Raw genomic sequence first — 19768 nt, forward strand, 5'->3', positions numbered from 1 at the left:
CTTTGGCTGTGTCACCCCTACGGCCCATTGGCAAAGCACAAACAGATGGAAGGAGTTTGAAGAGCACAAGCACTCTCTGGGGTGCCCTGTGTGTCTGAGAGCATGGAGAGCACACCCCAAAACCTGCAGTAAATGGGCTTGGGCACTGAGGGAGGACAGTGTTTGAGCACAGAAGTTAAATTCACTGAGCAAACCCCTGCCAAATGGACTTTCTTGACCTTAAAAAGTAATTAGTGAGTTCACAGCTCAGTAAAATGCAGTTAGTTGGGATGTGGCTTGTAATACTTGCTAAGGATGCACTTATAAGCCCAGAGTTTCTCTCTGTGCAGCCATGTTCACATCATAATGACCTCCTTTTTTTGGGACAGCCAATTTTGGGCAATGTCATCCCTTCTCTAATCTGTTAGTCTTTACAGATTGAGGACATTCGAGGTAGCCCAGGGAGGGATCTTTTGGACCAAAGGGTCCCCTTGGAGAAACCTGGAAGTGTTCTGAAGGCCCCTGTGCAGTGTGGTGCTGCTCAGGGTACAGTCCCATGGACCCTTTTTGTCCACAGGTGTCCAGCCTATCCCAGTGACCTGGAACTCTGCTTGGGCCTTGAGCACAAACACCACCCGTGAGTTCCTCCCTTCCCCAGACTTCAGGAGGGGCAAACAGGGAGGCCTCTGTGAGGTTTTATAGCCTGGGAGGTGTTCTGGTGACCATCTGCAGTTTGTGCCTCCCCCAGGGCTCTGTGAGGAGGTGTCCTGTGCATGGGGCTCACACAATTGTGTCACCTCTCACACAGCCACAAACTCAGCCCAAAACCTGAGCAGCCACTTTTGTATTGATGATGTCTGCACTTACACTGTGGTATTTCATTTCTTATCTTGCCAAATGGCAGCAATTTTTCCCTTTCCAACAGGCCAATCTATACAGAGAGGAAATGTTTTCAGAAGGAAAACAGGAGCTTGCACTAGAGGAAACCACAAACACTAACAGCTTGCTATAGAGACACGGTCTGGAAATAACAGATTCCTTGTGAAAATAAAAATGCTGAATATTATTTATAACCTTTGAATGGGGTGCAAAAACTGTTTGCTTGCGTTTTTGTGGGTTCTGTTCTTTTCCTGCTTCCATACTTGTTCCCGTGGTTCTGCTCCTGTCCCTGGGGTCGTCCCATCACACTGCAGGTGCTGCCCGGTCACAGCTTCTCTGGGACAAGATGGATTTAAGAAATCCTTGTTTTCCCACCTTTGGCTGTGTGCTTTTGGGCTGGCACTGAAGTTTGACATCTCTGTGCCCTAGCTGCAGCTCTGCCTGGAAACAAACAGCTTGTGATGGAGGTGGGAATGGACTGTGTTACCCAAAGAACTGAAATTTTGCTCTGGAGGATAAAAGCAGCAATGAAAGCTCAACAAAAGGTTTGCCTGAGCCTGGAGTGGTGGTGGGTGTGACTACCTGGGGATGAGCAATTTGCAGTTTGGCCTCAGAAATCACTGCCTGAGCACAAATGTGAGGGCTGATGTTTTGCTGCTGAGGATGGAAGAGTTTGGGAATTCCTTAAAATGCCTTACTGAAGACGTTTCCAGACTCTTCCATCCTCAGCAGCAAGATGGTTTGGGTTGAAAAGGACACATGAAGATCATCTTGTTCCAATGGCCACTCAAAGCCCCTGAAGACTCCCAGTAATGGGATATCTGTGATTTTCCTGGGCAAAGAGCTGCTCCTGCCACGCTCCCTGAGCAGCCTGGCACGTAGGAGTGTGTCCTGCCAGAGTGATGTCCTGGCAGTGCAGAGAGGAGAGCAAGACAAGTTCTCCCTTGCTTGAATTGCAGCCTGCCTCCTAAAAATAAAGCTGCAGGTAATTGCTTAATTCATCACCCAAATGGACCCTTGGCTGAGCAGTGTAAATATGCAAGGTTGCTTTTGCCCTTGGCCTTGCTCCCTGGAGCTCCTCTGTCCCAAACTGTCCCACAGGCAGCGAGCCAGGCGCGTTTGGGAACATTTTGGGGGCTTCAGCAAAGTCCACCAAGTGCAGAGCTTGCACGTGGGTGTGTGGAGAATCAATACCCCATTAGCTGCATGGAGCAGGCACCTTGTCTGTCTTTGGAGCAGTGACAGGCCCTACATCGATCTTTGAAGTTACTGGAACAGTGTCAGACCTGTAACGTCAGGTCCTGCTCTGGGTTGTGCTGTATGGCCTTGGTAGCTGCTAATTCAGACACTCCATCAGGCTTTAGCTCACTGTGTGTTCCCTCCCAGCAGATGGATGGCTGGGCACAGCTCTCAGTGTGTCTCTTTCCCCAGGCTGCTGTCAGGGTGAGGAGAGCTCGTCCATCCTCACTCACAGAGCAGCAGCCACGTGCCCAGAGCCCCTCTGGTCCTGCAGCCTCAGCAGGGGACTCCAGGCTCGTGGCTGGGCTGGAGCAGCTCCCCTGGCAGGGGTCTGGTGTCTGAGGAGGTGTCTGGGTTTGAAAAGACAGGTATCTGCTAAGGAAGGCAGGAGCCTCCCCTGAAATGGAAAATGTAAATCCCCTCCCACTGAATTATTATAGTTCTGAAATTAAGGGGCTCTCATGAAAATATATGGGAGTAGGAATAACAGTTCTTTACTAGGAAAATTAAAAATACAAAAGCAATAGTGCAAAGAAACAAACAAAAAACAAACCAACACTGCCAGAGTCAGAACAGGCCCTGTCCCCCTGTGGGCAGGGTGGTGGCTCAGTCCCATCCCATGGGGGCTCAGCCCTCCTGCAGTGCCAGCTGTGCTTCTGCTGGAGCAGGGATCCTGCACAAGGGGGGAGTTTTCCTCTGCAGCTCCAGGGCTGCTGCAGATGGGCCTGCTCTTCCTCTGGGAATGCAGGGCAGGAGAAAGCTGCTCCTCTGGCAATGCAGTGGGCAGAGGCTGCTGTGCTGTTCCAGGCTCAGATTGGATCCAGGTAGGAATGCTTGGCTCCTGCCCTGGGCACAGCATCTCCCCATGGGATGCTGGAATTTGATCAGCCCTGCAGGGACACTCAGTGGCCATGGACAGCAGAGATCTGCTGGAGGGAGGATTGGCTGTGGGAGAGATAAAGAAAACTGCCCCATGAACAGCAGAGAACTGGTAGTGGGGATGAAGGTCCTGGAATTAACCTGAGCCCAGCTGCTGATGGCAGTGCCTCACCAAGGGGTGTTTCAGCCATGCAGATCTGGTTGTGGAGCCTTGGGTGAAGCTGCTGTCCTGCTGCGCTGTGCTGGGGACCTGCTCTGCTCTGCTGGGCATCTGTTCTCTGCCTGCTTGGGTCTCCTCACTGGTACCTGGCTGTGCTGGGCAGGCCCTGGCACAGAGCAGCTGTGGCTGCCCCTGGATCCCTGGCAGTGCCCAAGGCCAGGCTGGATGGGGCTTGGAGCAGCCTGGGATAGTGGAAGGTGTCCCTGCCATGGCAGGAGTGGGGATGAGATGAACTTTAAAGTCCCTTCCAACCTAAACCAGTATGCTGGGTGCTCTCCACAGAGTCCCCTCTCCTCTCTGAGCGTCTCCTGTGCTTTCTCAGTGCTGCCTGGGCATGCTGGTGCTTTGTGGGGATCTGTGCCACTGGAACAGACCAGGGAGCAGCTGCTGGGAAGGCTGCTCTGGTCTGTCTGACCAGCTCATGCAAATACCTTGCTGTGTGTTGGTGGGGAAATTCTTGTGCCTGAATCCCAGGAGTACTGAATCCTTGAAAGCAGCCCTTAGGCAGGGCTTACTAAAGCCAGTTCTCTGAGTTCTCTGACATCTCAAGTGATGTAACTTGGGTCAGCTCTCTCACTAAATGATCTTAGTGATGGTTTTGATTGTGATTTTCCTTTTTGTTAAACACTGTGTAACACTCCTGTGATCACTGTGATCTACTCCTTTTTGCCTTTTTTTCCTCCCTTTTCTCCAGTATTTCCAGAATGTGACAGTCCCCTATGTTAGTCAGAGGTATAAATCTGTATTTGTGTCATAACATGCAGGTGAGATTGCTGGAACAAACTTTTCCTTCTCTTTTCTGCCAATCCCCTTCATCCCTCCCTGCTCCCGGATCCCAGGGTGTTATCCAGAATTCCCAGGCAGCTGCTGGTGCTGTGGCTGTGACCAAAAGGGATGGGCAGTGGGGTGTAACTGGTCATTTTGGGACAAACCTGTGCCAGCTGTAAGGCATTGGCTCCTTGAGTGGAGTTTTCCCTTTGAGAGGGGCAGTGCAGCAGCAGAACAGCTCCTGGGGAAGGGGGGGCTGCACCCACAGGGAAGGGCATTCCTCTCACTGTTAAATTGCCAGGAATGCTCCACATGTGTCCAGGTTTTCCCCAGGACAGGAATCACCTTCAGGCTTGTCTTCTGTGTCTGAACGAGGTCTCTGTGCCTGAGACTCCCGTGGCAGCAGTGCCTGCTCTCCCTGCTGAGCTGCAAAGAGCTTTCTTTAGCCCGTGGATTTCTGCTCTGCACCAGCTCTGTTGCCAAGTTCTGCCTTCCTCAACAAGTTATTTTATCAATGTGAGCAGAGTGGTAAATGCCACTATTTTTGGACTTTCAGGGAGGACAGAGTGATGTCCAAGGTCTTTCACCAGTCCCAGGTGTTGGAACCAAATAAATCATTCCTCAGAACTAAACAGCCTTGACCTAGGGAAGGATTCCTGTTGTTTTGTGCCAGGGGCAAATCTTGATTGGGGAATTATCATTTGGAAGCAGAACATGGTAGTGTAAGAGGCTAAACAGGCTTTGACATTGTCCTGATGACTGCGTTGTCCTTGCTCTGGGTGCTGATCCTCCCTCTGGCTCTGAAAGTAATTTCCCTCTGTTCCCATTTCTATATTGATAGGAAAACTTCATTTTTGAATCCCTGTGTGTATGGACCTGTAAATGTAGCTTTATGTTTAAACATTTCAAACGATCCTGCAGACCTGTGCAGTGACTGTGCTCCCTTCACCATCCCTTCCAAGGAATGCAAGGTGGGCAGAAACCTGGACATTGTCTGACTGTTCCCATAATGATGTAAACACTCTTCTACAGGTCATCATCTAATCTAAGCCTAAATCAGAGAATCCCAGAGTGGTTGTGTTGGAAGGGACCTTAAAGCTCCTCTCATCCCCATCTGCCATGGCCAGGGACACCTTCCACCAGACCAGGGTGCTCCAAGCCCCTCCAGCCTGGCATTAAAAAGGTTATATTATTAAATATATTTTAAAATGAGCTGTGCCCATCCTGGTTTTGGTCCTTGCCTGGCTGGGCTGCAAGAAAATGTGCTCAATTCCCTCACCCCTACCTGTCACAATTGTTTAAGTGAAATCTTAATGCTCTGTTGGACAAATTCATTTCAGCCAGAATTATTCACATAATTTTTCATAGGCAGAAGCTTTTTCAGAGATGCAATATGTTGGAGTACAGGTGAAATATGCTCTATTTTCAGTTTGTATCTGCTAAAATCCCTGCTTGCCAAGCCTGGGCCCATTCATCTGCTGCTTTTTCTGAGTTCCCATTTGTCATTCAGTGTGAAGGCAGAGGGTGGGAGTTTTTGTGACCCCCCATTTCTGAAAGTCACCATGCTCATGGTAATCTCTGCAGTAAACCAACACTTCATTTGCATGGTGAAGGACACCAGGCAGCTCTGTGCATTCCTGCACTGGGGGAGATGTCCTGATAAGCTAAAATCCAGCTCCTGGAAAAGGACTGTCCAGTGGAAGGGGAAGCACTGACCCTTTAGCTGCAGCATTTGATTTGGGGGATAAATTTTTGATAAGTGTTCAGCCCCAGAAAAAATAACTGTAGCATGTACAGTGAATAGAATTGTATAGGGTCCAGGGGAATACTGGTTTTTCACTGGGCTCTAGTATTTAAGCTCATTTTTAAACTTTATAGATCTATTTTTTCCCCAGGAGAAAGTGAACTCTCATTTTCTGATCCCTTTACAGCTACTTTTAGTTTCCCCTGCAGGAGTATGAGGATGCTTTGGGGAGGTAGTGACAGCAAAGGAAGCTGACTTGTATTCCCTGCACAGTTGTGTTTGTAATCCCTGCACAGTTCCCACAGCCCTGTGGCAGCACAGGGTTCCACAGGTGCAACCAACAGCCAGAGGAATGGGAATTATTTACCCTAATAACAACAGGTCTGAGCAAATCTGGCTAAAATTGTGTAAAAACTGCTGCAAGGAGAGAAAATCCCATGTCCCAGGTTCCACCAGGGCTGCAAAGGAAAGCTGGTGCCTGTTCTTCTATCAATCCCCCTTTTGTTAATGAGCCCTCCCTTTAATAGTCGGTGTTTGCAGTGATCAGCAGGACAGCATTGAAGGCTCCAGCAGTCCCCAGAATTTCCAGCATTCCCTGGGACACTGCCCCTTGTAGCAGTTCTGGTTCCTCACACAGTGCCCTGAGAGCCCCTCTGGGTGTCCCCTCTCTCTGGCTCCCCTGCAGGTCACACACCCCACACTGCCCATTTACCTCCTCGGTTTGGCTTTTCCCCAGGTCAGAAATTCCCTGTTGGCCTTCAGCTCTCTGGCTGATGTAGGCCAGGAACAAACATCCCTGTGAGAGCTCTTGGGGCTGAAAAATCCACTGTGCTTCACTGAGTAAGAGCTGTGCTTTGCAGAGATATCTGATTTTCTTTTATGGATTTCGTGTTTTCCAATACCATTTCAGTATTACTTATTCCTTCTGGAGAAGTGGAGCTTCAGGTTCTTCTTCCCTGCTGGAATGTGGCTTCCACCCTGAGCTGTGTGTGTTCTGTACCTCGTGCTGCACGAGATACAGATATGGAAAGATGCAGCTAAAAAAATTTCCAGAAATCTTTCCTATATTAGAATCGAGAATGGTTTAAGTTGGAAGGGACTTTGAATGTCATCCCACCCTCATCCCACCCCTGCCATGGCAGGGACGCCTTCAACTCTCCCAGGCTGCTCCAAGCCCTGTCCAGCCTGGCCTTGGGCACTGCCAGGGATCCAGGGATGCTCTGGGCACCCTGTGCCAGGGCCTGCCCACCCTCCCAGGGAACAATTCCTTCCCAACATCCCATCCCTCCCTGCCCTCTGGCAGTGGGAGCCATTCCCTGTGTTCTGTCCCTCCATCCCTTGTCCCCAGTCCCTCCCCAGCCCCCTGGGACCCTTTCAGGCACTGCAAGGTTGATGTTGTTTTCCCTCAGCATCCATTTCTCAAAAATGTCTTTTCATTTCTGGGCTCTTCCTTCTTCCCCAGCCCCCCCCCCAATCACAAATTTCCTCAGCTGAGGGTTGTATGGGAGGGTTAATGTTTTCCTTCATCCAGGCTGACATGGAGCAAAAAGCTTTTCCCCCCCTCCAGCTCCCGGGGAGCCTTTGGAAATGAGGGCTGCAAATCACATTAGATTGTATTTCACTAAAGGTTTTCTCTGTCATAGAAAACTCCTGCCTCCTTCTGAAATACACTCAGCTTAAGAAGAGACTAATATATTTACTCTAACTGTGCTCAGTCTAGGAATAATTTTGCTGTAGAGATTAAATTTTTATATCATCTTGAAGAAAACCAACTCCTGCCAGTCCCCAGGGATCCCCTGTCTGGCTGTTCCAGCAGGAGGGGCTCAGATCTTGGCAGCTCCACGTGGCATCTTGCTTTTTCTTTTTCCTTCTATTCCTGTAGTACAATAGCAATATATTCCATTTGCTCCAAAATTCACAGTTTTTTGGAGATTCTGGAAAAAAAAAAATCCTGTTTTAGCTTTGGGTGAGCGTGGCTTTGGGATGAGTGAAGCTTGTGGCTGCTCAGAGCTCTGATCTGCACCAACACCTCATCTCCATGCAGCCCATCTCCTGAGCTTGCAGAATTCCCTAGGGGCTGAATCCACTCCAAAGATCAAGATTTTTGTGGGGATTAGTGCTGTTTATCACTACAGGTAGGCTGGAGCAGGCATCAGGAGAGACTTTCTGGCAGAGGTTCAGCACTTCTGCTTTGAGCCTGCCCAGAATGATAAAGGATTTGTTCTGTGACTTGAGAACAGTCCTGACTCTTTGCTTTCAACCTTTTTTTGGGGAAATGAGCTGGTGGCACCATGCTCCTTCCCTTTTTTGCTCATGCTGTCTGTGTGTGTCACTTCTGGCCCTTTCAGGCCAATTCAAATCAGGTCTCATGGAATCCCAGAATATCCTGAGCAGCCACATGGGTGGGCTCAGGTCAACTCCTGAAGTCACAGCAAAGGTACCCCAAGTTCACAGAAAGGTGCCCAAAAATGTGGTGAATAAAAACCAGTGAATGGATTGACTGGATGAGGATGTGCTGTCACCATTTGTGTTCAGTTCTGCCCCTCCTGCGGCACCTTTCCAGCCGGCTGGAAACAAATTCTTTCCTCTTCTGTTTGGACATGAATTGTCTTCCTTGACAAATGTTCTTCACTCTTGCTTGGAGTGCCACACACCAGAGTGACATTCCTGAGCCCTCCCAACAGCCTGGGCTGGAGAGGAAATATTGAACCAGCCCAGGGACAGACAGGGGATCCTGCCTGCCCACCCCACCTGGCAGTGTTCATCTCCAGGACTCTCCTTGCAGGTGCTCTCCTGCAAGGCAGCATGGAGGGCTCATGGTGTGCCCTGCCCAACACAAGTGGATCCATTTGATTGATTTCTTTGGTTAGATGATGTTGGTTTATCAGCATTTACCAACTTAAAGTAATGTAAAGACAGAATGTGCAGAAATGAAGTGAGTGAGCAGAGACAAATGAGTGCTGGGATCTGGCGTTCTGAGCACTGTGGGAGGGTCCTCACCTCGAATTCCAGGTCCTTCAGTGAGCTGCTGTGCTTGGGAGCACAAATCCCTCACCTTAGCCAGGGTAAGAAACTCTGGAGACTGGCTGGGATCTTGTGGGGGATGGATTGGCCTTGGGGTATCATCCTTCCCTGCTGGCTTCAAGTGTGAAGCTCTGGGACAAGCACTGCCTTGGTGTCTGAGTTAATGATCTGTTATTAGCTGCTGGTAAGAACCTGAGCTTGTGATTTTACAGCCTGCTTCTAGCCGAGCCAGGTGCTGGGATGTCCATGGTTCCCACATCCCACTGAGTGGGATGAAATCAGAAAATCCACACGTCCCTCCTCACAAAAGTGTGGCTTCAAAGCACAGAAAGCAAAAGCACTGGGGCAGGGAGAAATGTGTTCAAAGGAAGCAAGAAAAGCAAAATTAAGCTTTAAAAGCAAACTGGGAGATGCTGAGGGTTCCTGGAATGGAACCTCTTGGGGCTGGGAAGTTCATGGAGTGATCTGCTGAGCTTCTGCAGGCCACAGAGTGCCACCCATGCCAGCCTTCCTGAGTCATCCCCTGGCTCCTGCTCAGCCTGGAGCTGGGAAAGGCAGCCTGGATGTGTGATCACAGCCTGGGGCTCCTGGCAGCTGATTTGTTGTTATTGTCCTCAGATAAAATCTAATCAAGCCCAGTGTGGTCAGAGGGACTCTCACAGAGCAGGGAAGGATGTTGAGGACTTCCTTGTCAGAAGGAATACTACTACTAATAATAACAACAACAATGATGATGATGATGATAATAACAGTAGTAATAATCGTAATTCTTCAAACTGTTCTTCCAACTGTGATTTACACTCACAGCTCATTTTTTCCTGTCTCTCAATGCTACTTTTCAAGGAAAAAAATACTTAAATCTGTGGGCAGGCAGGAACGTTTTGTCCAGGACAATGGAAGTCAGTGGTAGGTTTGGGAGCTGGATCAGCCTCAAGGTTATTGTCCCTTCAAAAGCTTCAGAGGTGACAAAATCTGTCCTGTTTTCAGTCAGGGCTCTGCCATTGAAACAATGGGAATATACCCTTGTGTCTTTCAGTATTAAAAAACCAAACAGACACAAAAGCAAACCAAAATCCATCATTATTATTTTTGTGTTTCTGACAAAAGGAGTGAATCTCTGCTAATGAAAAATATTTAAATTCCAGGTGTTCTGTCTAATAAATAATAATAACATGAGCATGGACTTGGCTTCTCACTGCCACCACCAAATCATCCATGGAGCTCTTTATGTGCAGCTCATTTTGAACTTTGCCTATTTCCTTCAGCTATGCAGATATAAATAAATAATTCCCCTTGATAAGGGTCTGGGAACACTGTACTTTAAAAGATAAGAAAGGTTTGAGGGGAAATTGTTTTTAAATCCCTACCATTTGTATGCTGTTCACTGTTCACACTGAGCAAAAATTCATTCAGCTGGCACTTAACCAAGCCTGTTTTATTCCTGCTCTGTGTTCAACCTATCCTTCTCCTGGGGACATCTAACCTTCCATGTAATTACCTCTCCGAGAGTGGGAAGGAGGCCTGAATAACCTCCCCACCAACTCAATAAATGCACAGATCCTGGGACAGGTTATCAGCTGCACGCCAGGGGCAGGGCTGGCAGGAGCAGAGTGCCTGAGCCGTGAGGAACTGCAAGACCTGAGTCATTTTTATTCCAGCATTGGGCCCAAGAAGGAGGACATGAAATGTCTGCAGAAAACCAACCCAAACAGCCAGGAAGCCAAAACAACCAGGATTTTTAGAGTATTTTCTTTCCTTGGGAGTTGGAAATAACAGCGATGGGTTTTACCAGGGATGGGTTTTTACCAAAAATGGGTTTTACCAATGATGAGTTGTTTTACCAATTATCAGTTTTACCAAAGATGGGTTTTACCAGAGATAGGTTTTACCAGTGATGGGTTTTACCAGGGATGGGTTTTTAGCAATGATGGGTTTTACCAGAGATGGTTTTTACCAGGTATGGGTTTTTACCGGTGATGGGTTTTTAGCAATGATGGGTTTTTACCAATGATACGTTTTACTAGAGATGTTGTTTTTGTTTTCCCCCAGGTCTCTCCAAGTCCCTTGGTCTCATTGAGGGCTATGGTGGCCGTGGCAAGGGTGGCCTCCCAGCCACCCTGTCCCCCGAGGAGGAGGAGAAAGCCAAGGGACCCCACGAGAAGTATGGCTACAACTCCTACCTCAGTGAGAAGATTTCCCTGGATCGTTCCATCCCGGATTATCGCCCCACCAAGTAAGTGCCAGGGGCTTCAGGAGGGAATGTTTGTGTCCAGGAGTCACCCCAGAGCCAGGAGTGCTGCTGCTTTCCCAGTCAGGTTTGGTGCTGCTGGCTCTTCCCTCATTGTTCACAGGGCCCTGCTCAGTGATGAGAAACAAGGGTGGCTGGGCTGGAATGAGCTCATGGAGTCACAGAACCACCGGTGTTGGAAAAGCCTCAAAGGGGTTTTTGACTCCAACCATTCCCCAGCACTGCCAAGGCCACCACTCACCTGTGTCCTCAAGTGCCACATCAACAGAGCTGTTAAACCTCTACAGGATGGGGATGCACTGCCCTCGGCAGCTGTGCCAGGGCCTGACCACCCTTTTTGTCAGGAAATAATTCCTAACATCCAACTTAAACCTCCCCTGGCACAACTTGAGGCTGTTTCTGCTTGTCTTGTCAGCTGGTACCTGGGAGAAGAAACTGATCCTCACCTGGCCCCACCTTGGTTCCAGGTAGTTGGAGAGAGTGAGAGAGTTCACCAAGATGATTTATCAGGGGAAAAAAAGTGAATTTCTTCCCAGCCTGTCTCTGTTTTCCTGAAGCAGTCCATGACTCTGGGTGGAAGTGATGCCATCAGAAGCTCAGCTCTGCTTTCACTGAGCTTTTGGTGTTTAATATCCTGTAAAAGTGTGCAGAAATTCTTCCTCCCTCCTTGACAGCTCCTTCACATCCCTGCAGGACCTCCAGGGCCCTTGGGCTGCCATCAGGCTCCTCCCAGCACAGGAATCCACTCTGGGATTTCCCACTGGAGATCTGGGCCTTTAACGGGAGTTTCTACAGTGGCAATATCCTTCCTCTCCTTTTTTGATTGAGCTTTTAAGGTGCTGGTGATGTTTACCTGCCAAGCAGCGCAGGAGAACAGGCTTTAGAAGAGGTGACACATCATTTTGTTAAGAGGATGAGGAAAGACACTCTGCAAGTTTATCTTTGTGAAGGTTAATTTTAGATATGGCTGCCAGAGTGTTCCTCAAAATAGAAAAGTGTCAGTTTGTCCAGGCCTGGAGTGAAATCCCTGATAAAAAAATGAGCTGAGAGAGGTTCAGATTGTGAAAGATCCGTGTCCAATGCCTGTGTCATTGGGGCAGTGACAGAGATGTTGCCTGGCATCTGCAGAGCATTGAAAACCGTGCAGCCAGGGATGCAGCTCCATGTGTCAGGTGGTGGCAGATTGTCCATGCTGGGGGAGCAGGGGCAGCTCCTGTTCCCTCTGTCCCCAGAGCTCCAGGCTGTCCAGGCTGGGGGAGCAGGGGCAGCTCCTGTTCCCTCTGTCCCCAGAGCTCCAGGCTGGGGGAGCAGGGGCAGCTCTTGTTCTTTCACCTCTCTGGGTGCCGCCTGAATTCCACGCAGCCCCTTGGAGCATCCAGGGCTGTCAACCACTGACAACAGAAATCCCTGGATGAGTTTCCAAAGGAATGGAGGCCCAGGCTGCATTGTGCTGCTGCAGCTCCTCTGCCAGGCTGAATTGCAGGTACAAATTGCACCTTTGCCTCTGAGATATGCAAATCCCAGCACAATGCTGGATCCTTGGAGCGAGACCTTCTCCAGCACTTACCTGAGGCTGAGCTGCTGATTTCCATTTCTCATCCCCAGCTCTGACTTCCAGCAGAGCCAGCGTTACTTGGCGAGAATTAATTTGAGAAGTAATGTTTCTCTTCAGATTTGGGGGGAAGAAAAGGATTAATTCTGACATTTTCAGGCTTGCGTTGTATTTTTCCTCAGTTCCACTATCCATCATTCCATGGGAGAGTGGGGGAGAGGACAGGGCACAGCATTAAAAATGCTTCAGTTTGGAGCTGGGCTGAGACCTGGGAGGGAATTTGTGGGTACTGAGTGCAGCTGAACAACTTAGTGCTTTTTATCTGTGTAAGAACTTCAGGAGTGCATTCTGTTTATTGGTTTTCTTTTTGTTTTGGGGATAAATTGGCTTGATATTGTAAGAGAACAGTTGGTCTGTGTGTAATAGGCTGGAGTTTGCTGAGAATTTAGAAAGTTTCACCTCTTCCTACCTCTGGCTTCAAGGTTCCCTCGCTATTTAGTGCATAAAGTTTTATGGCTGATTTTATGAAGGGTTGAACACAAACCATTTAAGTCAAGTATCCTGGTCTCTGATTAAAATAGATTCAAGTCAAGGGAAATTAGCCTAAATGGCTTTGAAATTGCAGCATTAGTGGTGAAAAAACGGTTGAAAACCCTCCAGCTGATAAGCATTACAAAGCATGTAGTAGTTTTAAATATAATGGTGAAACTGTGTGGTTCAGCTAAAGGCTGCAGAGTGTCTGGAATGCCAATGGACTGGCACTGGTCCTGGCACAGGCTGGCACTCCCCCGCCTTTCCTCTCAGTTTTCCCTGTTTTTAAGGAAAGATTCATGTGGTGAAGTGCACTGCCCTAAGTGCTGAGCAAAACTGCATCAGAGCTCTGAGGCCTTTTCCTGCTCCTTTCTTGTGCCTGCGGCCAAAGGGAAGTGGAGCAAGGAGGGTTATGGGGACGTTTGGCACATTTTGTGTATATTTGTGTCTCCAGGCTCCTTGCACCTCGTGGTCAGCACCACTGAGGGTTCAGGGACTCAGATATCCCTGCTCCAAGGGATTTCAGGAGCTGTTGGTGAGGAGGAACCAGTCCAGCTCACAGCTCAGGGCCTCTAAGTCCTGCCCAGAGGCAGAGGAAGGAGGGAGTTTCCCTGGGAAAATGGTCCCAGAGGTGTGAGGATGATGTTCAGGAGAAGGTGAGATCTTTCCCAGCACCAGGAGCTGTGGCAGAATACCTTGTTTGCCCTGATTTGGGAAATTGTGGTGTCACTTTCTGGTAGTCTGGATTATCATCTTTGCTTTAGTTGAATGATTTCCTTCCCCTTTCCTTTTCTTCTTTCTCTTTCCCCTTCCCTTATCCCTTCCCTTTCCCCCTTCCCTTTTCCTTTTTCCACTCTCCCCTTTCCTATTCCCCTTCCCTTATCCCTTCTCTTTTCTCCTTCTTCCCCTTCCCTTCCCCGTCCCCACTTTCTTCTTTCCCCTTTCCTGTGTTTACTTCCCCTTCCCTCATCCTCTTTCCCCTTCCCCGTTCCCTTTTCCCCTCTCCTCTTTCCCCTTCCCCATTCCCTTTTCCCCTCTCCTCTTTCCCCTCCCCTGTTCCCTTTTCCCCTCTCCTCTTTCCCCTTCCCTGTTCCTCCTTTCTGCTTTCCCCTTTCCCCATTGCTGCTGGGGCTGCTCACCTGGGCTGGGGGGTGGAAACTCTTCCCTGCTGTTCCCCACTGAGGGATTGGGGTTGTCCTGGGCTCACTCCCAGTGGTGCCAGAGGTCTGGGCTGACCTGTGTGGAGCTGGTTCCAAGCAGGAGCTGTGCCTGCCACTCCTGGACCTTACCCTGATCCCAGCCCTGTGCTGAGCAGGAAAGGCTGTGCTGGCTGTGCACGAGATTTCCAGTGAACCAGGTATCAGATTCCTGCTGGGATGGCTGGGAAAGCTCTTCCTTGGGCTAAAATAGGCAGGAGTGGTGTTTTGGGGTGAGTTATTCCAGAACTTGCTGCCAAGCAGTGCCACAATGAGAAGGGCACTGGGAACACATGCCTATCACGCTTGATTGGGGTTTTTGGCTTTAGGATGAGATTCCTGCATGTTCTGGAAAACAATCTCAGCTTCCAGATTGGAAGTACCCAAGGTGCTGCCTGCAGCCTGCAGGACTTCTTCACAAATCTTCACAAAAATGAGCTGGAGAGATTTTCTCAATTTTCTGCAAAAGCCTCTGAAGGAGAAGGCTGCTGTGTGAGTTTTATTGTTTATCCATTCCCAGCACTCGCTGCCTGCCTGGGGAGGATGGGGGTTTGGGAGATGTGTTGTTTTCTATATTGAAAGTGAAGCATATTTACATGGGATGCCAGGACTTGCAAACATTCCCTGCTTGGATACAACATTTTTATGCACCTCTGTTTTATCCTGTGATACAGGATTTAATGGGAACCTCTCCTATGTGTAGCCAGGAAATAAAATTGCTTTGTTAGATCAGCCTGCCTGTCCATCTTATCCAGTATCTAATCTCTGATAGTGGAATTACCAGATGCTTCAGGTTGAAGAAATCATATTATGGGAAACTATGAAATAATCTGCCCATCTGGTACATTCTGCCTCCCCCATTCTCTCCTTTCAATCCTATCCAACATAAATGTGGAGTTCTCATTATCTCTTTAAAAGTCTGTTCTTTTCTGGAATCCTGCTAAGCTCTGATTCAGTGGTATTTTATGGCATTATAGGATTAAGGGGTAGATTTAAGAGAAATAATACCCACAATTGTTAGGACTATTGGATCATTGGGTGCAGATGACACATTCCTGCTGCTGCAAATCTCTCAACAGCTGTTCTCGGGAGGGGAGCCTCGAGGTATTAAAGTGAAGAGCAAGGATGGTGTAAGAGATAAGCAACTCCCAGAGTTTGATTTTTCACATGTTTTGAGGGCTTCCCAGCCTGGAGACACAACCCCTTCTCCTGCCTGCCTTGGGGTCCTGCACATGGCTCAGGAGGTGCATGGAAAGGGACTTTGGACAAGGGGATGTAGTATAGGATGGGGGGAATGGCTTAAAAATGCCAGAGGGTAGGGTTAGAATATTGGGAAGGAATTCCTGCCTGTGAGGGTGGCGAGATGCAGGAACAGGTTACCCAGGCAGGTTGTGGCTACCCCTGGATCCCTGGCCGTGCCCAAGGCCAGGCTGGACAGGGCTTGGAGCAGCCTGGGAGAGTGGAAGGGGTCCCTGCCATGGCAGGGATGGCACTGGATGGGCTTTAAGGTCTCTTCCAACCCAAACCCTTCTGGGATTCTCTGATGGAAAAGGTTTGGAGGTGTTGGGAGCCTGATTTGCTGCTGTGTTCTCCCAGCACCTGGTCTGTGTTTGCCCTGGGACCTGTGGAGAGGTGCCCTGGGCAGAGCCCCCCATCACCTGCTGCTGAAGAGGGAACAGTTGCACATCCCTGCCTGCTGTAACTGTTCCCGTGGTGCTTGGGCTGAGTCAGAGCCATCCCCCTGCTGCTCTCAGTGCCTGAATCACTCGTTTATTTCCGGAGCTCTGCCGTGGGATTTCAGCACCAGCTGCCTTTAGCTGCTTTATTACCAGGGACCTCATGCAGCAGCAAGCTGAGCCTTTCTTTGGGATACAGTGCAGAAGACAGAGAGTTTTGCCTTCTGGGTAGACTTTGGATTGTTGTTTGACAGCTTAACTTAAAGAAATGAAACCAGCCTCTGATCAATTTTTATTTCAAGTGGTTTTGTGTGGCCTCTGTGGGCCCTCAGTATGTACCTGCTGGGTGCCAGAGCACTTTGTGGGGTGGAGGGAGGCCCTGTTCCACTTGGGGTCTCTCCCCACCCCTAAAGAGCCTCCCTCAGACTTACAGGATGTTGCAGGGCCCAAGAATTCCATTTTGGCTTTTTAATCACAACAGACTGCATATTTGGAAAGTGGTGGATGTGGGTGTGATTGAGACATGTCAGGACTGCCCAGGAGGATGCACCTGAAAGCTGTAATTGAGTCTCCTACCCATGAGACCACTCCTGCCTTCCCATTTCTTGTGCTGGATCCCAAATGTTCCTGCAGACCCACTCTGGCCATGGTTTGTGCCAGGGGGCTCAGCCTGTGCCCTGTGCTTGGCTCTGATGGGAAGGTTCCATGTGCCATCACACTTATTTTCCTGTGAAAATACAGAAACCTCTTCCACTTTGGGAGTGACTGAACTCCCTGGCTTTGCAGGTGCCCTTGTCTCAGATTTCTCTGGGACCAAAGCACTGAAATGAGCTGTTTTCTCAACACCTGCCACAGCTTGGGCAGGACATGCCCCTGTCACAGCTCCATACATCTCATTTCATTTCCTCCCCTTTCATAAAACAAAATGCTTTCTGCCTTTCCCCCTGCCCACAGGACCGTGCTGGCTGTGGTAGAAGTGTCTGAGATATGCAAATATTACTGCAGCCAGTGGGAGAGCTCAGTGATGGCTTCTCAAGGATCTGGGCCATTCCTGAGCACACATTTGTGCTGATGTGCCAGTCACTCGTGTCCTGCCCTGGGCTGTTCAGCCAGGCTTGATGAAGTGACTCTGCAGAGAAGGACAACATTTAAGAAGACAAAACAAACTACTTGAATTATGAGAGTGATATTTGCTGGGAAATAGAGTTTCATGCCTGTTTATTTGTTGTGATTGCTGCTTATTGCAAACAAAGGAGGTCAGAAGAGCTCCTTCTCTCTTGCATGCACAATGTGCTACCACAGTTCTGCAGAGTGCTTTAATGGGTTTCAGTCCTACATCCAAACAACAGTCAGGACAGGATGTAGGGCTTTTTCTTTGTCAAATAACTGAAGGGAAAACTAGAGAGGAATCAAGACAGCGGAAGAACAAAAAAAATTACTTTTTCAGATGTGAAATTCCCTTTGAATTGCATGTGGGAGTGTATTAAAAGATCCTTACAGCTCTAGGAAAAAGCCAGGACTGGTTGTGCACCTTCTCTCCTGATAGATGGTTGTGGGTTTGATCCAGCATTGTATGAAAAACACTCCTGCCCTTGGCTTTTTATAGCTTCAGTCATAAAAAAAGGAAAAGTTGTATTTTCCAGTACTTGGAAAGGTGCCACCTGAAAATTTTCTGGGAGAGCAAGTAGAGAAATCAAGCAGTGAGTATCAGTGTCACAGCTCTGGCATGCAGGAGCTGTGCTTCAAAACAGGGCTCACGAAAGCCAGAGCAGATTTGCAGCTCGGGGATGGATTGTTGGATATTTTCTGTCCATGTGTTGTTCTGTCCTGACCAATCTGTCCCATCTCTGTGTGGCTCCAGGCAGTTTTAACCTGCCAGGCTGCAAAAAATAATGGAAACCTCCTGAGCTGGAAGGGACCCAGCTCAGGAGAATGAGAATCACTGAGGTTGGAAAATCCCCCCAAGGCCATCCAGTCCAAGCTGTGCCCCAGCCCCACCTTGTCCCCAGAGCTCTGAGTGCCACATCCAGCCCTTCCTTGGGTACCTCCAAACCTCCTTGGACAGCCCCTTCCAGTGCCTGAGCACCCTTTCCATGGGGAAATTCCTGCTGATGTCCACCCTGAGCCTCCCCTGGCCCAGCCTGAGGCCGTTCCCTCTCCTCCTGTCCCTGTTCCCTGGGAGCACAGCCCGACCCCCCTGGCTGTCCCCTCCTGTCAGGAGCTGTGCAGAGCCACAGGGGCCCCCTGAGCCTCCTTTTCTCCAGGCTGAGCCCCTTCCCAGCTCCCTTATCCTCTCCTGGGGCTCCAGCCCCTTCCCAGCTCCATTCCCTGCCCTGGACACGCTCCAGCCCCTCAGGGTCTGTCTTGAAGTGAGGAGAAAAATCACCCAGTCCAAGCCAGTCCCTGCACAGACACCCCAACAATCCCAGCCTGGGCATCCCTGAGAGAAGGGTCCAAACACTCCTGGAGCTCGGGCAGCCTCAGGGCTGGGACCTTTCCATGGGGGAGCCTGGGCAGGAGTTGTGTCACTCTGCCCCCATCCAGGATCCTGTGTCCCTGCAGGAGGGGCTGGGGAGGATGTTGGGAGTTGTTTTATGCAGGGACTGCTGTCAGCTCTCAGTCTGTTCTGGAGTGAGAAGAGATGTCCTGGAATGTCCTGAGCTGGAAGGGACCCCCAGGGATCATCCAGTCCAGCCCCTGGCCCTGCACAGACACCCCAACAATCCCAGCCTGGCCATCCCTGGAGCTCCTGGAGCTCTGGCAGCCTCGGGGCTGTGCCCATTCCCTGGGCAGCCTGGGCAGTGCCCAGCACCCTCTGGGGGAAGAACCTTTCCCTGAAATCCAGCCTGACCTGCCCTGGCCCAGCTCCAGCTGCCCCTGTCCCTGTCCCACAGAGCAGAGATCAGAGCTGCCCCTCAGGAGGAGCTGCAGCCCAGCAAGGTCCTGCTGGTGTCACTCAAGGCTGTGCCCCTGCTGTCCCCTCCCTGCTCTGAACCAAACCCAGCTCCATACAAAGTCAGGTTTTTATTTCTCCTGCATCCTCAGGGCCCTGGGCTTGGAGGAGCTGCTGCTGCTCTGTGTGTGCAGGGGCTGCTGGTGCCCTGTGCCCCTCCTGCCCTCCAGGGCTGGGGCTGCAACTTCTGCTGCCTTTGGGATGATTTGCAGAGAGGAAAAAGCCTCTTTGCTGCTCCATTGCTTTCCCAGCACTAATACAAACCAGCAGGCTGTTGAATAAATACCAGTATTGATCTTTATTCCTCAGTGTGTTTGGACATGCTGCTGCTAACTTCCAGAAATGCTTTTTCTTGAAAACTGGGCAAGTAAAGGCTCTAAAAGCAGGCTTTTCCAGCTGTGCTTTCCATTTGTTGGTTATTATTTAAGCCCATTCCTGTGACCCTGGTTCCTTGGACACACAGGCAGCTGGGGCTGGCTTCCCCCAGAACTGGAGCTGTCAGACTCCCTGTGGAAAAGGTTAGGGATTTGTGCTGCATGGATTTAGATGGGGACACAGGACAACTTTTTCTTTCTTTTCCTTTTGAAGCAGAGGTCACTGGAGCACACATTGGCAGCTTATGTGGGGTCAGGACTGTGTCAGAAGCCTTTGGTTCTTGAAGTCCCAATATCTTCTTTAAACCCAGTTGGGAAGAAAGTGCTTTGGGGAAAGCAACTGGAGTTGTTTAGTCTGTTAAAGAGTCTCTTATTTCCATTGTGCTGCTCAGTGTCACCTGCAAACACTGTGACCATGGATTTATAGCACAGGACCTTGGGGTTCTTTATGCCATACATTCCACTAATTGTCAATTTTCCCTTCCTGACTGCAAAGTTATTACCTG

At 49.6% G+C, this 19768-nt stretch overlaps 1 protein-coding gene across 1 annotated transcript in view; it reads left to right on the forward strand.

Moving 5' to 3' along the window:
• GALNT17 (polypeptide N-acetylgalactosaminyltransferase 17) overlaps positions 1-19768 on the forward strand; it is a 212985-nt gene that overhangs the window by 45028 nt on the left and 148189 nt on the right. The window contains exon 2 of the mRNA XM_064394841.1: positions 10782-10965. Coding sequence (XP_064250911.1) covers positions 10782-10965 — 184 coding nt within the window. The remainder of the gene's footprint in view (positions 1-10781; positions 10966-19768) is intronic.

This window comes from Passer domesticus, chromosome 19, assembly GCF_036417665.1.
Source record: "Passer domesticus isolate bPasDom1 chromosome 19, bPasDom1.hap1, whole genome shotgun sequence".
In the NCBI taxonomy this organism is placed as follows: Eukaryota; Metazoa; Chordata; class Aves; order Passeriformes; family Passeridae; genus Passer; species Passer domesticus.